Source organism: Corticium candelabrum, chromosome 14 (genome assembly GCF_963422355.1).
Source record: "Corticium candelabrum chromosome 14, ooCorCand1.1, whole genome shotgun sequence".
In the NCBI taxonomy this organism is placed as follows: Eukaryota; Metazoa; Porifera; class Homoscleromorpha; order Homosclerophorida; family Plakinidae; genus Corticium; species Corticium candelabrum.
The window spans coordinates 6,228,361-6,251,051 of NC_085098.1; the positions used below are offsets into that span (position 1 = coordinate 6,228,361).

The following is a 22,691-nucleotide window of genomic DNA, read 5'->3' on the forward strand; positions in this document are numbered from 1 at the left end:
TCGCCGGAAGTACGTACATGTATGGGGGCGAGGAAAGGTCTCCCGACAATGTACGTGTACACGAGCGAGATCATGACAGTCTGGCAACGATACTAAAATGATTAGAATTCGTCAAAATATACCGTTCAATCAACAACTGTACGCAACAGACTTATTCGCAAAGTTTTTACTTAATTAATCAATTAATTAGTACAGCTTTAATTAATAAATAACTAAGACGAGCTGGCCATCTTGTCTCTCAGTTGCTTCAACTCCCTAAAAAATTCTAATTTGTCCGATGCTCTCGGATGAGATGCAGTCCTCGCCGACGACGACGGCATCACGTATACTACCTGAAAACGACAACAGTGATATTCCTTGTTGTTACAATTTATTATTATATTTACCGGATTGTTTGTATAATTTTCCGGGTCACCAAGCAAATTAGGTTAGAAGAAAAGAAATTGATAATAGTAGTACATTTTGTTTCATACCACTACAGGTACAGTGCTCTATATATGGCCAGAGTAGTATTTATAACAAAATTTTACAACTTGTAAACAATGGTGAAATTTAGAGGCAAATACTAGCACTCATTTCCACATTCTGCAAATAACAACTCACTTCTACATTTTGCTGTGTGACTTCACTCACAAGTGTATTGATTGTGTTTGTCAAAGTGAGCTTACCGCACTGGTTCCTGGAAAAAGTTCTGATTGTTGTCCCAATTTGCACTTCTTTCCTGTGAACACTTCAAAAATTCCTATGCAATTAACATGATTGGTTTTGCTGCTAAGAAACAACTTCAAGGAAACATATACCTTTGCCATTAAAACACACTATCTTTGGTTGAATATCTTGCACTTTCTGTTTCAATTCTTCGGATCCCATTCTCATTTCTTCTCTGTAATTGATTGTCTATTGAATCATTTCTCAGCATTATATAGACGTACGTGGCTACCTGGACAAGTCAGATGAGCCTCGAGTGGTTCTTGCCACCATATTTGTAAGACCAATGCTATAATCCAAACAACGAGCATCGTCTTTGTACAACAGTTTTTCAGGGATAAGACCAGATTCATAAAGACAAGGCCCTAAAAAAAGAAAGCAACACAATACACAGCAACCATCAAATTCACAAGTGAAGGTTTTCAAACAGAAATGATTTGATGATTTAGCATAGTGATGGCCTACTGATGCAGAGGTAACACCAGGATTGATTCCAACCTAAACATGGAAGATGTCTCAAAAGTTTACACTGTTACAATCAGCTCATGTCTCATTTATGGCTACAATCAATAAACGTATGCTGTAAACTGCATCAATACACTGCATGCTCAGTATAATCAATTAATTAACTATACCCTTAGCCCGGACTTCCGGGCCTCGGGTAATTATTACCTACTAAACACGAGTGCTTTTCATCGATCGCGACCCACCTACCCCACAGAGATTTCGATAAACAGAGCTTACAAACAGTATGTCGAGTGCTGGTTTGACATAATCAGGAAGGCCTACGGTCACTTCCTTCTGTGAATCAACACCACGCCGTCTCTTTCTAGTTCTACGCTGTGCTGCTGCTGGATTCCCACTTTGTTGTCCCACGGCTTTTCCAGCACTGTCACAAAAACCAGTCAAATGGTTAAACGACGTCAAAACACAACTCTACCTGCCATCGTAAGACATTTGTCCAAGGCCAAGGAGGGTCACATGACGGGCCAAAACACTGCCTTCACTATCCCGGATATATGTAAGAATTTGTTAGGCAAAGGATCCGTCGGATGTTGCAAAAACTCTGGGACGACTTTCTGTCTCACAAACACGACGAGGTAAGAACGACGATTTCTAATTTCGTGGCCGGATTCCGACTTTCTCGTGACGCAGCAATCACACGATCTTTTGAAGCGTTTTCTTTATGCCGTCCAAACTATACAAGAATCGAACGTCAAAGAAGCTCTGTCCCAGCTAAGGTGACATTCTTACCGTTTTCCAGCACTCTCTGGCCATTGATTGATTAGTGCTGCTGTTGATTGTCATGCAGTGATGCTGTCAGTGTCGGTGAGCTGATGTGCAAGCAATTGGTGAACAGACTAGGTGGTTTGAAATCAGACTGGACCAGCAGTGGCTTTCCTGATGATGTTCGCTTGCTGTTGGCTGCTGTGGATCGCTTCAGTCAAGCTGTGAGCGAGCTATGTTTTAACTTGCAAGTTGTGTGTAGAATTAGCTTGGGTGATGTTATCAAATGGTTTGTCTTGATGTCAGGGATTTCTTTACAACAGTAAAATGTGTGAGAATCTGTCGTTCTTATTGGAGTCGTACGCTATGTTTTCTCTTGCTCATCCATCAGGTATGTGCCTCAAACTATACAGTCAATTAAATACTAGAGTGTCAAGGACTGGTCAGAAGCAATACAAGCTGACAATAAATGCAAGATCTTGTTTTTTTTAAATTACGTAAATTACTTGTTGTTGAGCTCATGTCAATGGTTTGATGTCTTGCAGTAGTAATTAGGTCATTAATTATTTAATTGCAAGTCTAAAGTTGTTGTCAGTGAGGGGACAGCTTGATTATGCCAACATCAAATGATTAGAAATTTACTGCCTTTCTCAAATGTGAGAGGGCACACAAGAAAGCGAATATAGATATACCATCAACTAATTAGAGTCAGTCTGGTGACTACTGTTTGTTGTTTCTACTCATGTGATGTGATGCTCATGCCACTAGTAAAGTGTCAGCTGATGCAATGCTGGCTTTGTCTGTTGGAGTGACAAGAAAGTTTGTGATTTTTTTATACGATAGCATGCCTGTCTTCCTGGATGCTACATTACTCCAATCTCCAATTGTACCCACACCATAGGACAATCGGACTAGTGTCAGTCATGCAGGCACAGACAGGAATCTTTGATGCCATATCACTATCAGTGACCATAATCTACAGACTTTCTATGGAGGATGTTTGTTTAAATTTGAATTTAATTAATAAACAATCAGATGTCCAGTCTGCTTCTGCTATTTAGGTTTATGATGACAAATCTGAAATTTGCTTTATTTTTAATTAACTCATAGTGCATTATACAACACAATATATTTCAGTACTTTGTTTAGATTAGTTGGAAATATGTCATCACTAACTCTAACATTTCAATTAAAAATTTTAACAATTGGAAACATTTTTAATTATACAATTTATGATTACATTATTGATTTACTTGTTTGTTTGTGTCTGACTGTCAGTCACTGTGTGTCTTTAGTAGTAATGATAAAGTGCTTTCATTGTGTAACTGGATTTAGGAGATGCACGATACCCTTTTCTCAAGTACGTTGTTATTTTGTTGTGCAGAAAATACACTTTCTTTGCCTTCTTATCGATTGTCATCTCTATGGCATGCTGAAGGCCAATGGTCTTCTGTGGCACACTTTGTTATCCAAATGAAGCATAAACAATGCAGTTTGAGTGATAATAGTTGTGACAGTTGGTTGGATAGTCTAGTTATGTTGTCAGTGTTGGAAGGCATTTTCATCAATGCAGTGAGACAGGCAAACAGGACAAAGCAACGTGAAGAGTTGGTGGAAACAGGAATTCGGAAGTTAATAGAACTGTTCAAGTATATTGCACTTGAGCAGCCGCATAGTAAGTTGGATCAGAAAACTAAACATGTAAGAGTTTTAAATACAGAAGAAATAGAAGACACCAAGGAGAATGATGTGGATTCTGTATGCATGACAAGATCGTTTGCAGAAAGTCTCATGTCAGTTATTCTGCATGTACTGTCTGCACTTGCCGGTTTGCTGTTGAAACATTGGGACACGGCAGTTGAATTACAACCACTTTTCAAGCAGTTTGTCGAATGTGTCACTGATGTTGCAAAGTCAATCAACAGTCATCTTGAAGATGTTCTCTCATGCCAAGAATCATGTGTTGGCACTGTACCAGAGTGTCTTACCTATTTTAACAATGGGTTTATCTGCATTGCAAGCTGTTTGAGTCTCAGTTTTTGCATCAATGAAAATCTCTGCTCATCAACTGCAGCTGAATTTGTGATAAAATGCTTTGATAAATTGGGTACATTTGAGACTCTTCTTTCTTACATGTCTCATGCTTCTGTTCTGTCATCGTCATCTGGTTTACTAGAGGCTCGGCAGACTGTTCTTCCACTCTTAGTAAAACTCGTTCGGCTCAGCTTTATGTTGCTTCCCAAAACACATTATTGTCAGCAAGAAGAAGTGAGAAAAGCAAAAAAAGTGACTCGCCACAAAAAAGAATCTCTGAATGTTGCCAACATGTCAACATCTATATTGGAGAGTCTTAGGCCACGGCTTGTTGACATGCTGTTGACGCTGGTAGGAAATTGTGGCAGTCGGCATGTACAGATTCATATTCTGTCTGAACTGAGCATGAGGCAATATCGTCCGCTTGTTCGTTTTTCACGCATTGTTTCTTCATGCTTGACAAACTTTTCTGATTTTCATTCAACAGTACAAGACATTGTTTTGCAGTTCTTAGATAACTGCATGATAGATAACACGTATGTGGCAGCTTGCGGGAAGTCACGGCCATTTATGCTTTACTTACAGACACTAACAAGACTTAATAGAGTAACTGCAGTTCAAGTGTTTGATCATCTTCTTGGATTAGTTGGACGTTACTCAACTGCTGTCATTGATGGCATTGTTAATGAAATCGTTCTGCCACTTTTATGTCACAAGGACGACTCAGAATTAAATGAAATTGAGTCATCCAAACGGACTTCTATGATTGAAATCCGAAATGTGAATAATGAACATCTGATTAAAGGTGCAGTAGAATTACTGGTTAGGTCTCTGGATATGTTGTCTATCCAAGAACAATACAACTGCATTAGACAGATTACACTGCAGAGATTGGAGTACTTCTTATCTGTTACCAGCCTATGTGGCAACTGTCTGAAGGTGTTAGCTCATTTTGCTGTAGAGAAGCAGAATGAGATTGAAGCCGAAGATAATCATTGGATGAAAATTATTCACGAGGGTGCAGTGAAACTTTTGTTCAACTTGGCTCTTTCAGATGTTACATTGTCACATACAGCGATGGTTGAGCTGAGTACTCTTGACCTTCAAGTTGTTCGCTTGCAGGAAGCTGCTGGTAGACATCTTGCCTCTCTTCTCTGGGAAAGTGACTACATGTTTGAAAGGTTTCTTGCAGTTTCGGGTCCAGGAGTTGTTGCTGGTCAAGCAATGAGAATTTTGGAAGCACTCTCTTCTCAGTTATTGGACAAAAGCTATGCAGAACAAGGAGATTCCGACTCATCAAAAGAGTTTCATTCTGATGTAACATTGCATGCTGCAACTTATACACTTGACATATCATATCGATGGGGTGCCATTTTTTCATTTGTGGAGGCTCAACTTAGGCTGATGTCACGCTCATCACAGTGTCGATCCGTGGACTTTGTTGCAGTAATGTTTGTGTATTGCTTGTTGTTTGAATGGTTTGTTTACTGTTTCTATTTGTTTGTTGTTAGGATACAGTTGGTATTATTCAGCAGTATTCCAAAAGTTTGGTAACGCTTGTAGGTCATTATCCACTAGGTGCTGGTTGTCTCTGTAATCTTCTTCTTGACTTGGCGATTGCTTCATTCCCATCAGACTGTCAGACTAATGAGGAAGATATCCAGTCATTCAACCAAGAATGCGATGAGTGCAAGGACCAAACAGACAAGAACCTTGAAGAATTGAAAGCGATTTCTGTTGAAAATGTGGCAACTACAAAATTAATGCAGAGTAGTGATTCAATTCTTGATGATTCTCTTTCAAGTTCGGGCAATCTTTCATGTTCAAATGAAAGTGAATTAGGATTCTCTGGCTATGCGGCTGATGACAACCTTTCGATCAATGAGTTTGAAGTGACAAGCAAAGTTGATCGTCAAGTTTTGTCTAGTGCTGTTGGTGCACCTTTATTATTTCCACAACTTACACAAGTGGTTGTTCAATGTTTGTCGAAGGCTTGTCAAGAAACAGTAAATTGGTGTGTTGGTTTGTTTGCGTTTCAGAGCAGATTCAAACATTATATGATATCTGTTGTCTATTTGCAGCTATGCTATAGCTTGTCGTGTTTTGGGAAGGTTGACCTCTATTGCAGATTCGTCTGCATGGAATTTGAATCTACTTTCCGAGGAGGTACTCAAACTACTGGAACTATGAAACAGACAGACAAATTTATCAGCTTACAGATTTGTGAACTGTCAAATAGACAATCAGCTGTTATAATGAGACAATTTGACAGACGTAGATGTGTTGTTACACTAGATTACTGTCATTTAGTTGTTTAAATCAGTGATTGTCAGTTGGGACATGTTAATTTAACAATGGAGACTCTTTTCTTGTTACACTTTCTCTTGTCTGTCTGTCTCACATGTTGTGTTTGTTTGCCATTTGTTTCAAAATAAACAGTGTTATGAATATATACAGGCATACAGACAGATTATAAAAACAAAGACAATATGAACTAAGTATCGACTGCTGGACAGCTGGTCACGTAATGTACACATTTGTTATTTAGCCTGTGTTGCTTGTGTCTTGACCTTCTAGAACTTACTACAAGTGCTGATCACCGAGTTTGAAGTCATTTTCACGACAACTGAAAGTCAAGGTATCTTTTTTCGTACTGATAGTGTTTGTACTTACTACTCTTGTTTTCTTTCCTTGACAGAGTCGGGACTAACAGAGGCAGTGCTTGCTCTTCTTGTTGTTCTCGCACGAAATCACATTGACAGCAACAACACATGGCAACTTCTTCACATTGTCAGTAATCATGATTATGACACGACATTCAAGGCATTAATTAGATGATTCTTTCAGTGAGTCTTGTTTTGAATGTTGGGTCTGTTTACAGGCATTGTTGATGTCAAGCCTTATCAATGCTTTACATGGTTGTCATATGCCATCGTGTGGTGTGATTTTAGGCAAAGGATTAATTCATCAAGAATGCTCTGCAGCGACGAGCATTAAGGAAAATTCGTCTGAGGTTATGGAATCATTGGTGCTGCCTCTGAAACCAATTAGTTGGATTCCTGCCATTGCTGGTTTCAGTATGTCACTATGGCTACATATAGAGCCTCAGCAGTGCTTACTTTATCATGAAAATGAATGGACAACAGTAGGCTCTAATGATTTGAGAGAAACGGGTACAAAGTGGAAGTCTCGAAAGCAAAGAAAATCGTCATTATTGATGGACCTCACTGATCAGAAGGGATCTGCTAGGGTTACTATAGCAAGTTTTGGGGGGAAAGCTTATAGATTTTGTTTACAAGCAGTACAGAAAACGGACTCACTGAAGGCTGATGTGGTTTCACGGTAAGTTGCAGAATCATGATGTACGGTATTTTTAATTTTGTGAGATTGCTGATGTGTTGCTAGATGGGGAGCTAAATGCTTGACGTCTCCAAATGCTTTGTCTTTGAGGGAGTGGCATCATCTAGTTGTAGCTATTTCTCCTTGTCAAGGAAAAGAGAAGCGACCCCATTCACGAGTATGCATAAAGATATGTATTGTTATTGGTTTGTTTTATCTACTTTGTTGTTGATATCAGGTTTGCATATATATTGATGGGAAACCGATGCACAATGGAATAATCGGCTGTCCAAAGGCTGCCATGCACGAAATGCCTGTGATGACCTGTTGTATTGGAGGTGGAGAGGTCGATCGGAGTTCGTTGTTCACCAGCAATGAACGTGAATCCATTAAGGAAAACTCATCTAGCTTTAAGCTACCTGTTATGAGTTACACCCAGAATTTATTGATGTCATCAGGAACTTTCTGTCTATTTAGAGGTGAGCTGTACTTGTAGTACAGCACTATATGTGAAGACTTTGTTTATCTGTTTATTAGTCGTTTCTATCTATTTGTTCTGTCTCTGTGAGTCTTCTAACCAACCTGCTAGGAATCATGTGTTTGTTTTTATGTCGTCTTTTATCTACTTGTATATGGTATTGTATTTGTTCAACCGCTGTGTGTTCTACGTTTCAAATTGTTTAATTAAAATCATAGGCTTTCAGCGTTTGACTTCACCACGTGTTGATAATTTCAGGTGTGCTGTCTAAAGATGAGGTCAACGCAATACACATTCGTGGTCCTGACAAGTTTGAATTTGCAAGCAGCTGTTTTGATCGAGCAGGGTTTGACAGTCTGGGGCATACGTTTAGTGGACAATCTCTGCCTGTTGATGTTATTCTGAAAGTAAATACATTTTGTGTTGGTATGTTAGTGTCAATTAGTTAATGTGTTACTAGTTAGTTGGGAGAAAAGAATTATGGGATATTGACCTGACATTATTGGGTGGATTTCCACGATACTAACTGGTTGAGGCTTATTAGTTAGCGAATGCTTGTAAAATCAAATCATTTATGATTTGCTTCTCACATGTAATAAGTGGTTTGTAGTATTTATAATGTGGAGATTATTATTGCAATGCGATCATTTTTATTTAGTGTTGCTTTGTTGCCATACTGTAGCACTGTATGGTTGTGCTTTTAATTGTATCATTCCATTTTTGCAATGTTTTGTGATTGCATTAGAGTCAAATGTAGACTGTGTAACAAGTATGACATCTGTTACATATTATGTACAGCAACATATCACATATCAACATATAAATGAGAAGTTTAACTACGATTCATTAATGACATGTATGACTGTGTAGGAGAAACTTGAGGTTCTTTATTCTCCATTGGCTAGTCTCAAATCCTTTTACCAGTTTCATTTGTCTCAGGAAGGAGACAGGATTTCTTCGGCGTTTGCTGTCTTTTTTCGTGCCACACAAAAGACAGTACCTCGATCTCTAGCTGCAGAACCAACTGGTATAGAAACAGTTGAAGTAAAGGATGTACATCATGCGACATGGATGGGACTCGGGAGTGCAATACACCATACTGGTGGCTTTGCTTGCCTTTTGGTTCTTTTTGCCAAGGTGTTAGATGCTCGTCTGTTAGACTATCTATTTATGTGTTTTGTCTGTTTGTTTGCCTGCCTGTCTGTTTACTCATTGTTTACTTTCCTCCTTGTCCTGTTTGCTTGTTGATCTGTCATCCATTATGTTAGAATTAAAAATGAATAGTAAAATATGTTTCAATTGTTATGTGATATTATTGACATACGTACTGTGGCTTGTTGACTAGATGGTTGGTGCTAATAATTCATCACCACAACTTCAGTCTTCGGCCCTTCGACTGCTACTAACTCTACAAAAAGAAGATCCAGTTTGCAAGTCTGATTTCAAAGATCGTGGAGGCTATCCAATTATTAGACGAGTCTTGTGCAGTCAATCGTACTCATTTGACATGGGCTCGCTGAAGGTTTAGTGCATAGATTAAGTAAAGTCCATCTTTGTGTTTTCTTAAGTTTGACTATTTAGGTGCTGTTTGATGTTATGTGTGATGGTACAGTAATTAAAGTCGATGAGCTAACAGCAGAAGGCTATGCCATAGATAATTACTGTAAGGCCTGTGTGGTTGATGATGAGTTGTTACGCGACTTGCTGCTTGACAATAACATCTGGATGCAATGTGACGAGTCAACTTTGAACATGCTCTTTGAAGGTCTTGTGGCTTTGATTGATGTTGACTGTCAGCATTATGCTTCGAACAAGGCAGTATTTAGGACTGCTAAGATCGTTGAGTTAATCTTGCAGAACTGTCGAGTGAGTGTATTATCTGTCCTTTTTGGTGTGTGTGTTTGTTTGTGTGTGTGTGTGTGTGTGTGTGTGTGTGTGTGTGTGTGTGTGTGTGTGTGTGTGTGTGTGTGTGTGTGTGCATGCGTTATGTACTTGTGGATTTGTGTCAATAAATCATAGCTATATAGTTCAACTGTCCAGCTATTTTACTGCTAGACTGCTGTTGTTTGTTGTTTATTTGTTTGTCTGTTTGCCTGTTTGTCTGTTTGCCTGTTTGTCTGTTTGCCTGTTTGTCTGTTTATCTGCATGCATCTTTTTGTATGTGCCCTGAGGTTTGATGTCTGTTTGTCATCATGCTTTTTTTGTTATTTACAGGAAAGGGCTTTGCAGGATCAACGTAGTTTGCTACCTTTTACTGCCAGTGTTGCTGTGAAATTACTTTCTAGCTTTATGAATCCTCCAGATTCTACCATACTGAAAGAAATTTATGAATTTCTTGTTGCAAACCATAAGACTGAAATAGTTCATCATGGTACAGTACAAGAATCAATGGATATTGAGATGTTGGGTGGGTAAAATGTTTTTTATCACGTTTTTTGTTTGTACTAAGCTGTTGTCTTTATACTTGTTATGGCTTTCCTATAACCTACATGTTTGGATGTTTACTCATGTGGATTTTCTATACCTGCCATCTCATTCTCTCGTTTTCTAATTTCTTAGTTTGTGTATCTACATGTGCTGTTACTGTTTGGTTATTGTTGTTCGTTCTGAATATCAGCTGAAGCATTGGGTCCTATGTCTCCTATTCAAACAAGCACACCTAATCGTCGTCATCGTCGCCGTGTTGGTCGTTATTTAAGTGAGAGTAGTGATGTTCGGCGGAGCTTATCAGATCCAGAGATTTCACACCCATCTGACCATAAACTGTCACCCAGGAAGAAATTGAGTGATGACACTGGGAGTCACTTTGAAACATCTTCAAGATTTAGCGACGTAATGGACTCCATTTCAACATACAATGAAGGCACTGGAACACTTTTTGATTGGGAGGCTGTGACGGGCACAGCACATTCTGCTACTGAACATATAGCCTCTGTAGATGAAGATGCTTCCATGTCGACTGGATTGCTAGCAACTCTTCGTGGCCAGTTTGTTGTTCTTCCTGATTGTCTGGTCAAAGCTGTTTTCCAGGAAAACTTTAATCCAGAGTTTCTCCTTCCTCTTGCTGATCACTCGTCTGAAACAAATCGTGCAGCTATTATCAAGGTACTAAAATGGCAAGTTATGGTATATGTAGTGAATTATCAATAACCTTTACACAGATTATGGATGTTTATTTGTCTCGTGGTGGAGATGTTGCTCTTGATAAGGTTTCTGCTATTCATGGCTTTCATCTTCTTGCCAATCAGGTAGATATTTAATACCAAATTTGGTAAGTCGCTAACGTTTATGAAAATTACACAGAAGCATGCAGTGCAATCACAGTAAATTGTTTCCATTTATGTCGATGATCAGAAAGGGTTAGGAACTGCATAATTGCTGAACTGTCTGCCACATACATCCTACTACGACAGCATTTATTACTACCGTATTTCTTCAATTAAATGCCGCTCCAGCTGCGACGTTTAAACGAGGGCGCGGTGCGGTGTTTAATCAAAGAAATACAGTATTATTGTTTGAGATAGTTAATTAAACTGGGTCTTCTCATACATTTCTTGGTCTATATTTTTAGATTGGTCAACACAGGCCAACTCTGGATCTTGCTTTTGCTTGTGTCAATCTGTTTGTTGGTTTACCCGCTGTTGGCTCAATTGAAGAGTAAGTAAATCATCAATGGTATGTATGATGGTTTGTAACTTTATTATTTATATCTTGTTATTAGCTTAGAGACTCTTGATGTAACTGTAGCAGAGGCAGACTGTCGATTAGAATCCTTTATAATTCTTTTGACAATATTGGATACAGCAGAGTTTATGTCACCTGTTATTCATGCTACTTGCCTGGCAATCGGAAAGGTATAGTTGTATTATTCTTATGTATGCCAAGTGCTTAGTTTCTTAGCAAGCAAATAATGTTATAATGGTTTACCAGTTGTTGCTGTCGGTCTCTGGTCTATGGAAATTGGCAGACCGTGATGGGCTTGTTAGAGTTGTGACGTCAGGAGTTGCCAAATGCTCGACTATGCTTGAAAATGGGTAAGTTTTATGGGTGAGTAGTACTATATGTATGACTTATTATTATTTCACTGTAGGGAAGATGAGCTGATAACGAGTGTATTTAGAGAGCTCAAAGAGCTAAGTACCGCTATTGTCACATGCTGTTGTTGGTAAGCTGATAATTTTATTTTCTAAATTGTCCCAATCTTAGTGTGTACTTTGTAGTCAGTTATAATCTGTGTGGACTTAGGAGGGCGAGGTTTGGGTTTTATTAATTTAAGTTGATGGTCAAATCACGATGTACTTGTTTTCTTACCTGTTCAGTTGTTTCGTGTAAGGCGAGTAGCAATCAGGTTGTGGGAAAACAGTATTGGTAATTTGCAGTCACTGTTGTGTTGTTTGTTAGGACAGGAGACCTTCACATGTTTAGGGAGTTACTGGCTGCTCTTCTCGTTAGAGCAAGTAAGTCATTCACTTAAATCAAATTAACAGTAGAAAGATTTACATTTTGGGTGTGTTGGGCCTTTGTGTGGGTTTACTGATGCAGAAATGTAATTCTGTTAAGACATATGCATGTACTCAAAGACACTAAAACTTACAGTGAGCTTTTTGAGTTTTTAGCTATGGTAAATCTGAAAGGGTGTAGGTACTAACGTAAACCTGATATGTAGTAAGTTCCAGTGATATATTATAGTATACTAAACTATATACTAAATTGCTTCTAACTGTACACAGTGTCATGACATGCATTTTTCTTTATGAATCATTGCAGTGCCTGTGGAAAGACTCTATTGAGTCAGACCATTTATGTGCAAAATATGGTATAAGTAATATGTATTTAGAACATATCGCAAATTAAGCATAATGTGTAAACGTTAAAAGGATAACATGTTGCACTTACTATATTTACTTTCTACTGAACTGTATATTTTGTTTTTAGCTGCCAATCATATGTCAGCACAGTTGCTGTATACACTTCTCTATCATGTCATACTGGTTGCGTTTGACGTGTTCAGAGTGCCAGATGCTAGAAAGATGGTGTCAAGCAACTTAAAAAGCAGTTTTATGGAAAAAAGCTTTTCATACAGATTGAAAACTTTTCAGCAAGTGTGTAAAGAATCCGTTGATCTGATTGTCTTTGGAATGTGGAGTGGGAGACAGATTAAGCACGTAAATGGCGTTGGTGATAATGTTGAGACTATCAGCACTGCAGCTGATGATTTTCACATCATCTCCGCATTAGAACTGAATGTATCTGGTGAAGGTGAAACATTTGCTCTTGTTATACTGGACATTTTGACTGAAGCCATGATGTCCATAGTGGTAAGCTAGAGAGTGCTTTGCTGCTTTCTTATATTTCATAATATTTTTTAATATGATTTGGGAAGGATCCACGTTCGTTTCATTCTGTGGATGACAGGAAGAGTGAATGGATTCAACTAGTCCAGTCTGCAGAGTTGGCTGTTCGTGTGCAGGTAGTTTAGTAGTCACAAAGGCAGACCTCTGTTTTTCTGTTTCTGTGTACTGTTTGTATTTATGTGTATATCTTATCTGCTTGTTTTTGTGTAGTGTTTTGCCAACTTTGTGTCTCTGCTCTTTCTTATATTTCTATTAGATTTTATTTCTTGACGTTACCTTGTCTGTAGTTTGGTCGTTTGATGTGCCACTTACTGTCTCCTAAAGTTCCAATTTTGTTACGACATTCTGTTCTCAGCCAGTTAGAGGTTACTCATCTGAAACACATTCTAGCATCTGTGTATGCAACCAACACAGGCAAAAAGGTCAGCCATGTATTAAATCTACTCTTTACTGGAGTAGCTCTATTTGGTAGCAGCATATTTGCATTGGACAGATCTGGTCAGTATTTCTGTGCTTTCTAATGGATTGTTTTTCGATGGTTTTGCAGTGTGCTAGTCGTCTTCTTTTGTATCTTCATCATCTCTTTGAAGAAGATCCAACTTTAAAGTATGCAAAAGATCCCGATTCAAAAGTAGTTGCAGAAAAGATAGTTGACCATATTCTGAAAGCTGATGTCATTCACAAGAAGATTTCAACAGAGTCTGTTTTTACATCAACTCCAGAACTACGTGGCAGTCCTTTCTGGACTCTTGCCAAGGTCATATTTAATGACAGGAGATGTGTGTTTGTTGCTTGTAATCTAGTTTGGCAGGTGGAATCAACGTGGAGGGAAAAGGATGAAACACTTAGGATGTCATGGACAGGAGGACTCAGAAAAACATTGAAACAGTTAGCTGATCTGTAATATGAGATTAAGTTGTCATGTTTTAATCTTTGACTTTGCTTTTGTCATGTATCTTCTTAAACGTATTTATGTTATTTGTTTCTTTGTCTACTTGTTTGTCAACTGTCTTTGTCTGTTTGTGAAGCAAAAGAAACTTTCAGATTGTTATTGTGTATCTGTCTGCCTCTTGTTCATGTATCTGTCTGTTTGTGTTTGGTGTTTTTGTTAATTTGTTGTCCTATTTGTGGCAAGTTAGTCATGAATGGAATTTATTTTTAGTTTATTCAAGATTATTGGAACGAAGAGAAAACAGATCAAAGCAGATGCTGACACTGTATTATCTCATGTGTTTGAATTACAAGGTGTTTTGCTGAACCAGTTAATGGCTGGCATAAATGCAAGACATAAGGATGAGCTTTGTCTTACTGGTGAATGGCGTAAACTTGTCATGTCAACAGCACATGAACGGTTAGCTAATAACAGCATTTGTACCAGTACTTGTTCCGACTTTTCAGGTTCTGTTAGGACTCCACTGTTTGAACAGCAAACAGCATCCAACCACTGGCAGTTAGATCCTACAGAAGGACCAGACAGGATACGTAGACGACTTCAACAATCATTTGTTAGTATTGACGAGAAGTTCTACTTGGAAACACACAGGGTTTCAGGTAAATTGTTGCTAACTGTTGTAGAGATGTTAGGTGGACATGAAAGTGAAAATAGAAGTTTGATTTAAATGTGGGGAGGCATGCTTGTGTACTGTAATTGTCTTCATTGTAGCTATTTGAGTATTAAATATTTACAACGAGGTCTATGGTATGAAGCATAATACTTTTGATGATATGATGTATTTGTATGAAGCATAATACTTTTGATGATTTGTTTTATTTTTAATACTAAGTGAAGACATTGATTAGTCAGAAAAAATGTAGCATAAGGATGCAGTAATACAGTAGCTGTTGCTAGTAGTGAGTACTCATGTATTTTAATCTGGTTTCTAGAACCTGCGGAAAGTTGTTTAATGTATCTGTTTGATGAAGAACGATTCAGTCCTAGAGAGTTGCCTATTGAGAAAAGCACAATAGCCAAGATGGAACGTCTCAAGTAATGGTGGCAACTTTTACTATCTTACTGATAGCTTTTATTTGCTATTTTGTCAGAAATGTGTTTCGTTGCTTCTACATTGCTCCGGGTAGCTGTGTACTTGGAGAACTGTTGATTGGTAAGATATGTTTGGTGCTGCAATTTAGATGTACAGACAACACATTTTGTAGATCTGCAATGTAGAGTTTGTATTGTTGTATACTTTGTCTGTTTGGCATTAGACTGTTTGTGTGTTTATTTGTTTGTTTGTGTCTTATTTCCATCATAACTCTAAAGCTTGTCATTTAGAATGTAAACCAATAGGTAGTTTGTGTACATGCCAACTATAATTGTTTGTCTGTCTGCTTGGTTTCTCTTGTCTGTCTTTTGCTTGTGAAAAATGATGTACTTATGATTCACTGACTGTACAAGTAGGACTACCGTTTAAGACGAAACATTGGCAGAAATTTATTTTGGCGGTTTGTTAAGAAATTGACTGACAAAGCATATTGGCAGATTTTATTTTGGCGGTTGGAAATCGTTGTTTGATAACTGATATGTCTTACCATAAGTGGTCATGGAGGAGTTTGTGATTGACAGCTGTGTTTGTGGCTTACATTTCCCTAACTCACTGGTCTCCAAGTTCCAACTACTGCACAGTGATGAAGAACTGCTGTGTCAGTGCAAAGAACGTGACCCGTGTGAACGTGCAGTCCAGCTTCATCCATAGTCTCACGGCCTTATTCATACGCACAACAGATGGTAAGCAGCGATTACCTACCATCTTGTGACCTCATCCGCGTGACGTACTGCCACTTCGCCATTAGATAGCTGATCCACGACCTGATCCATGTGCCTGATGACGTCAGCATATCCTGGTAGCCAAATTAATGGCAGATTTTATATTGGCAGTCACTGAAAAATCCCCGTCAATCCGCCAAAATAAATTCCCCACCAATATTTCATCGTATAACGGTATTCAACACAGCATGATGCGTGAGAGACTTCGTCGTAAGTACTTCCGCAGAGTGAAGGTGGTTCTCCGGACTGAGTTGTATGGTCGTAACAAGATTCTAGCCATCATTGGGTTTGCACTACCAGTTCTCACTTACGGTTTTGGCGTCATTCATTGGGGGTGCACGGACCTGCAGCAGCTCGATCGACGGACCAGAAAGCTCCTCTCTATGCATGGTGTCCACCATCCTGCTGCAGACGTTGACCGACTGTATGCTCCTTGCAGTGATGGGGGTAGGGGGTACAACAGATTGAGTCGACATATCAATCTTGTATTGTGAGGCTGAACTGTTACCTTGCTGACAGTTCTGATCCTTTCATGCAGATGATACGGGAGTGTGACTCTGGAAAATCTTCACACTCAATCAAGCGCATGGCTTGTCGGTTTACTGCACAGCTGTGGAGGAGTCTTGCTTCGGACGACAAGTCGCAGAACTTACACAGGAATGCATCCATCTCGGTTGAAGGTGGCTTCGAGCAAGCGCCTGAAACAGATGCGAGACATTACCGTACGTGTTGCAGTTCTCTTTGTGTGCGGTCCTGGAGCGGGAAGCCTATGCACGGGCAGTATCGCCGTCTCACTGAGCAACCGCCTGTGGACATGAAAGAGACCTACGGATGGCTAAAGGCAGCGAATCTTCCTGCTGCAACTGAGGGACTGGTTGTTGCTGCTCAAGACCAAGCTCTTCGGATTCGGTACTATGAGCGCAAGATTCTACATCGTGATGTCAGTCCTACTTGCCGCATGTGCAGTGTAGGCCTGGAAACAGTCAACCACATTGTGGCAGGCTGTAGTGCTTTGGCACCGACGGACTACACTGATCGACACAATCAGGTGGCCTCCATCATTCACTGGGATGTTTGTCGCCATTTTGGGGTTCCAGGTGGAAAGCAGATGGTACCGGCATCATCCTGATAGGCTTGTGGAGATGGATGACATTACTATGATGTAGGATACCACCATCCCCACTGCCAGGAAGATCAAAGCTAATTGTCCAGACATCTGTCTCAGAAATAGGAAGACAAACTCTTGTTTTCTTATTGATATCAGCTGTCCTTCTGATGGCAACATTGGCAAGAAACATGCTGAGAAGTTGGCGAAGTAGAGCGACTTGCGAGTGGAGATAAGCCGCATGTGTCATTGTCGAACACTGGTGGTTCCGGTGGTCTTGGGAGCTTTGGGCACAGTGCACGCAGGTATTGCACGGTGGCTGGACATTATTCCAGGTCATCACAACCTGCAGCACTTACAGAAAACAGTGCTTCTGGGATCTACTCGGATCCTTCGTAAAGTCATGTCTTCTTTCTAGACAGCCGTGATGGTCTACGTACTTCTGAAGCAGGGTTTGCTTCCGGTACTTGTAATAGACTTTACAAACCAGACTGATCTGGTTGAGCACGACACATAATATATTTTGTTTCATACCACTACAGGTACAATGCTCTAGGCCAGACAAGATACATACACTAACAAGTAAAAATAGGTAGTTATAGAAGAATAAACATAGAAGAATAAAGAAACATAAGTTAAGGTTTAATCCAGCTCTTTAAGTCCATGTAGGACAACACCATGATTCTTGTCCTTGTTTCATTGTCCACTGATCACCACAGATTACCTTGAGTATTCAGAATGTGCCCACTCACTAATTCATTATTAGAATGAACTGCTTTCCATAAGAAAGAGAGCTGGCTAACACGCTGGAGCTTCCCTGTTACCTAATTTAATACTCTTGTACTTTTAATTAAACATTTTTGTGTATTTAACCTAAATATACTGTAGTCCTAAATTCTCTCTGACGTCTCTGACAGGAACTGGAAATATGCATTTTGTTGGGGACAAGGAAGGAACTGATTTTAATGTAACTAAGGTCAGGAAGTTTTTCTAAATGTTACAGCATATAGCGTTAGTTTGTTATTAGGTTGGGAAAGAGCAAACTGATTTGAATGCAACAAAGGTGAGTAGGTTTTATCTGGTTGCTACAGCTTCTATTGTTAGTGTCTTCATTAGGTTGAAAAAGAGCAACCTGATCTTAACATAACAAAGGTCAGGAATTTTTCTAAATACTACAGCTTGTACCATTAAGGTGTTTACTAGGTCTTATCTGGTGATGCCACATCATCAATGATATCATGGACGTATGATGTAGTCGTTGAGATTCATTGTCGACGCTACCAGTTGCTGGTATTCAATTTACCTACATGTAGCTTGCATGTTTGTAGAGATAATACTTGTACACGTGTATGTTAGTGTATACATTACATTTTGATTACATGGCTATGTCTTTGAAGGACAATGGTCTAGAAATATTTCTGCTGAATGGCAAAACACATCTCTTTTCATTTGAAGATACGAAGGTATGATTTAATTTTATTGATAAGATTGTGTTGCAATACAATTATATGTATTTTTGTTATGTCAGCATCGTGATCAGCTACACCGCGTTTTGTTGTCTCTTAAACTGCCAAACTTTGTTGACTATGAAGATGAAGCGAAAGGGTCATTTCTCAAATACTCAGTAACACGAAAGTCTGTTAATTAACTTTTCAAGTCTTATACATATGTAGTGACACTAATTTTTTCTGGCAGATGGCAAGAGGGGTTGATGACTAACTTTCAGTATCTGATTCATTTGAATAAGATGGCTGGACGGACGTTTAACGATCTTATGCAATATCCCATCTTTCCATTCACAATAGCAGACTACAAAAGTGAGAAACTGGATCTCAGTAATTCGAAGACATTTCGGTATTCTTCGATGATTGATGATACATGTTGATAAAACAACTGAAATGAGTGTTGTGTTGTAGTGACTTATCAAAGCCTATTTCAGTTCAAGATGAAACGAAGGTGGCAAAGTATCTGATTAACTACAAGGTTAGTTAAATACATGGTATCAACATAGTTTTTTGTGTACACGGCTACATGTGTGCACAGCTACATGTGTGCACACACAAGCAGGGGCAACATGCACACTTACATGCATGTGCATGTGCTCATGTGCATCTGTCTTTATGACACAACACTGGAATTGGAGCAAGTTAGTCATATTTCGTATGTAGCCATTGTTGGCTTAACAGTCTATCTTACATATCTTGTGTGAACAAACAAGTGTTTTGTTGTTGGTATTTTGTTGTGATTTGTTGCATAGTTTCTTTTTCTTTTAGTTTTTGGAAGATGAATATAACAAGGCTAGTGATGATGAAAGAGGTGTTACAGTGCCATTGCCTTACCACTATGGCTCTCACTACTCTAACAGTGGCGTCGTGTTACACTACCTTGTTCGAGTCTTCCCTTACACCAAGATGTTCTTAGATTATCAAGGTTTGTTTATTTTGTTCAGACTTTGTTGTATGTTTTTTGTAGGACGTTTGTAATCTTAAGACCATCGCTTTGATCTTCCTGATCGGACATTTCACAACATGGAATCCACATGGCGATTGGTTAGTTCAGAGTCACCGTCAGATGTAAAAGAAATGATTCCAGAGTTTTACTATTTGCCTGAATTTCTTATGAACCTTGAAGGTAGACTTCATAATCTGTTGGTGCACTCATGCTGATTGTATGTGTAATGCAGGATTTGATTTTGGCATTCGACAAACTGGACAGCGAGTAAATGATGTTCTTCTCCCATCGTGGGCTCGTGGAGACTCAAGGCTGTTTATTCTCATGCATCGACAAGTACTTGAAGAACTGTCATAACATGCAGCAGTTGCAGTAGGTTTTGTTTCGTAGGCTCTTGAATGTGAGTATGTGTCTCGAAATCTTCACAAGTGGATTGATCTCGTGTTTGGTTACAAACAGACAGGGTATCCAGCTGTTGAAGCTATCAACGTGTTTCATCCTAGTGTATGTACTACGTTTGTGGCTGTAATTGGCGTTGTGTGCATGTTCAGATTTGTTAAAAACAATATTTTTGTTTGCCAATGTTATAGTCATGGATTAAGAATTTATTTGTAGACTTACTTTGGTGCAGTTGATCTTCAGAGTATTACTAACAAAGTACATCGTGAAGCAGTGGCTGCGCAGATTCGAAGTTATGGACAATCTCCCAAGCAACTGTTTGACAGTTCTCATCCAGCACGTACACCAACTAGCCAGCTTGGATTTTCAACAGCTGGAGGACCAGACCATTTTGATGTGATGGAAGGATGTGACATACTGCAGCCAACATTTGAAAGAGCCACAAGCAGTGTGCATGACTTCAAGGACAAATGGTGTCAGTTTGCTTTTCTGGGATTTGTCACACGTTGCTCTGTAGGAGTACTGTGGCGGAAGACATTTGTAGGAACAATTGGCTGTTTGCATTTACTGCCTTCAGGAGAATTTGAGGCTCTTTCGGCAAAGATGGCTGTTATTCAGTTACCTGCTGAAGGTGGCAAAGGAGATGGCCAGCGTGGATTTGTCAGTTGGGGCTTCTATGATGGATTAGTAAGGGTTAGACTCAAAGGCCTGACTGAATTCTGTCTCCCTTATTGGCCACAGACATGGCTGGTAAGAACAGTCACGTCTTGATTGCTTTGTTTAGTGATGACTTGCTGAATATGCTTTAGATTACTTGCTGTGGTGTGCCAAAGAACATGCAGTTGTTGCTGTTTGGAGACAGTTGGGGAGTTGTCACAGTTTGGAAACTTAAAATCGATCCCAAATCTGTATGTTACATTTCTCTGTCTGGACTTGTTATATAGGCTTCATAGATGTATAGAACCAATGATAAAGTAATGTTTTGATGCAGGCAACAGGACTGTCTGTTCCTGGTTGGTACACATTGCTTCCAGGTCATCGTACCCCAATCTCTTGTCTAACTGTATGCAAAGAGTTTAGTGTGTGGGTAACAGGAAGCTGTGGAGGAGACTGTATCATTTGGGACTTAAACAGGTATGAGATGAAGGATAACGTTATTTTGCTAAGTGATCTGTTATAAATATTTTTGTTTGCAGATTGTCTTACATTCGGTCTATTCCATCTCAATTTAAGCCAGTATCTGCACTTGCCATCAGCAGCACTCTTGGTGACATAGCAGTTGCATATGGTAGAACACAATTGTTTATGTGAATAGCCTGTGTGATTGCAACGTTCCTTTTCAGGTGGTCAAGACAATCATTGCTCATCTGAGCTAATCGTGTGGTCAATAAATGCTTCTCTTGTTTCGAAAATAGAACTTTGCTCAACACGAATACATTGTCTGGAATACTCTGCTGCAGCCGAAGGCATTAATGTTAATGTTCTGGCCGCAGGAACTAGCTCAGGCACAGTAAGGTGGGTATATAGAAACAATGTGCTTACTAAAAACAACAAGTAGAGTTGCTTGCCCTGTCAGTTGTTGAAACCATACTTCAATTGGTTGGTGGTGATTATTCTTGTTGATTGAAACTTATTAATTAATAGAAGTGGATATAGCTAGCAGACCAAGTCGTTGCTTTTCAAACAAACCCAATTCTCTCTTCAGTTTTCAGTTTGCTTGCAAAGAGAACCGTAATTGTATGAGGAAGATGCAAATACATGTAAACAACACATTTGATTACTTACCTTGTGCTGTTTGTTAGTAATGTGTGCAGTGACTTTAGACTATGACTTGACTTGGACTGTGACAGTTGGATGTAGACAGTCTGTGTGTCATTTTTGAATCAATGTAAGCTGATGGATTGTGTTGGTACAGGATTTTCAGTAGCTGGGATCTTACACCATTGTTTGACATCGGCAATGCTGAAATCAATCAACCTATTGTTAGGTAAAATTTACCACTAAGGCAAAACTTGAAAAGTATGACTGCAACAAGTGACATTGTTTGTGTTATAGCGTTGTGTTTAATGAAGGTAGCCGAGAGTTGTATGGTGGCACAGCAGAGGGCTCTGTTGTAGCATGGAAATCACATCGGATGTAGGAAATAGAATATATGCTTTTGATGGGAATATTTCCCTTTCTTTGCTAGTTAAATCATTTTGTTATACAATTGGCAGTAATTTCCGTATTTCCATAAAATCTACAGAATGAACTGAGAAGAGACAACTATACTATAGTAGAGTATACACTTTAGTGTTTCTAGCCAGTACAATCAGCTATTGTGTTTGTGGCAATCAGTTTACTTATAGCAAGTGTTTTGTATCAATATGGGCAGACTGATCTCCTTAGCAAAATTTAATTGTGCTGTGTTGTCTCCAATTACGAGAATACATTACACACACGATTGATATTGATGTCATGACATTTCAAAATGCATGCAACTTACTACGACACAGAATTAATTAAATTCATCATCTAGTCAAGAAAGTAGAGATAGAGAATTATGTACTGTCAGTAAAATTACTGCTGTTGTAATATATTACTACTGGTAATTGCCGAGTGTAGTGTATATTATTAAGTGTATAGTATTATATTACTACTATTAATATATTATCGATTAGTAGTAATATATTGCTACTGCTATGAGGTCTAGGTGAATACACATGCATTTGATTTCTTTACAATATAAATTGCATGTATGCAACATGTATCAAGATGCAAGGTACGCTTTACTACAAGTTGCACATTTTATCAATTAATTAAATAATTTATATATTTATTTACTGCTAC

At 38.9% G+C, this 22,691-nt stretch overlaps 2 protein-coding genes across 4 annotated transcripts; one reads left to right on the forward strand and one right to left on the reverse strand.

Moving 5' to 3' along the window:
• Window positions 1–87: 87 nt before the first annotated feature.
• LOC134189413 (G/T mismatch-specific thymine DNA glycosylase-like) lies at window positions 88–1,727 on the reverse strand. Of its 2 annotated transcripts, none has more exons than XM_062657669.1 (7): window positions 1,649–1,727; window positions 1,423–1,597; window positions 1,137–1,206; window positions 941–1,073; window positions 801–883; window positions 669–742; window positions 88–332 (listed from the first exon to the last, which is right to left on the reverse strand). In XM_062657669.1, exons 1-7 carry the CDS (start codon window positions 1,663–1,665, stop codon window positions 213–215), a joined length of 672 nt encoding a protein of 223 aa, XP_062513653.1. In that variant the 5' UTR covers window positions 1,666–1,727; the 3' UTR covers window positions 88–212. The 2 variants fall into 2 exon arrangements, with proteins under 2 accessions (XP_062513653.1, XP_062513654.1); XM_062657670.1 differs by having other exon boundaries at window positions 1,453–1,597; window positions 1,649–1,726.
• LOC134189411 (lysosomal-trafficking regulator-like) lies at window positions 1,725–22,260 on the forward strand. Of its 2 annotated transcripts, none has more exons than XM_062657667.1 (52): window positions 1,725–1,808; window positions 1,864–1,949; window positions 2,021–2,159; window positions 2,242–2,326; window positions 3,320–5,415; window positions 5,481–5,983; window positions 6,051–6,135; window positions 6,547–6,607; window positions 6,668–6,792; window positions 6,851–7,311; window positions 7,375–7,486; window positions 7,547–7,787; window positions 8,045–8,193; window positions 8,657–8,923; window positions 9,132–9,308; window positions 9,368–9,652; window positions 10,001–10,193; window positions 10,404–10,891; window positions 10,948–11,034; window positions 11,358–11,443; window positions 11,508–11,640; window positions 11,717–11,820; window positions 11,877–11,951; window positions 12,188–12,243; window positions 12,722–13,104; window positions 13,170–13,256; window positions 13,428–13,562; window positions 13,688–13,897; window positions 13,952–14,028; window positions 14,303–14,491; window positions 14,549–14,691; window positions 15,025–15,127; window positions 15,184–15,245; window positions 17,930–17,988; window positions 18,040–18,075; window positions 18,129–18,164; window positions 18,216–18,302; window positions 18,410–18,475; window positions 18,541–18,647; window positions 18,708–18,866; window positions 18,929–18,995; window positions 19,286–19,442; window positions 19,503–19,643; window positions 19,696–19,799; window positions 19,854–19,967; window positions 20,079–20,612; window positions 20,672–20,770; window positions 20,854–20,996; window positions 21,059–21,150; window positions 21,206–21,377; window positions 21,778–21,849; window positions 21,918–22,260. In XM_062657667.1, exons 1-52 carry the CDS (start codon window positions 1,761–1,763, stop codon window positions 22,000–22,002), a joined length of 9,861 nt encoding a protein of 3,286 aa, XP_062513651.1. In that variant the 5' UTR covers window positions 1,725–1,760; the 3' UTR covers window positions 22,003–22,260. The 2 variants fall into 2 exon arrangements, with proteins under 2 accessions (XP_062513651.1, XP_062513652.1); XM_062657668.1 differs by having other exon boundaries at window positions 17,930–17,979.
• The last annotated feature ends 431 nt before the right edge of the window (window positions 22,261–22,691 follow it).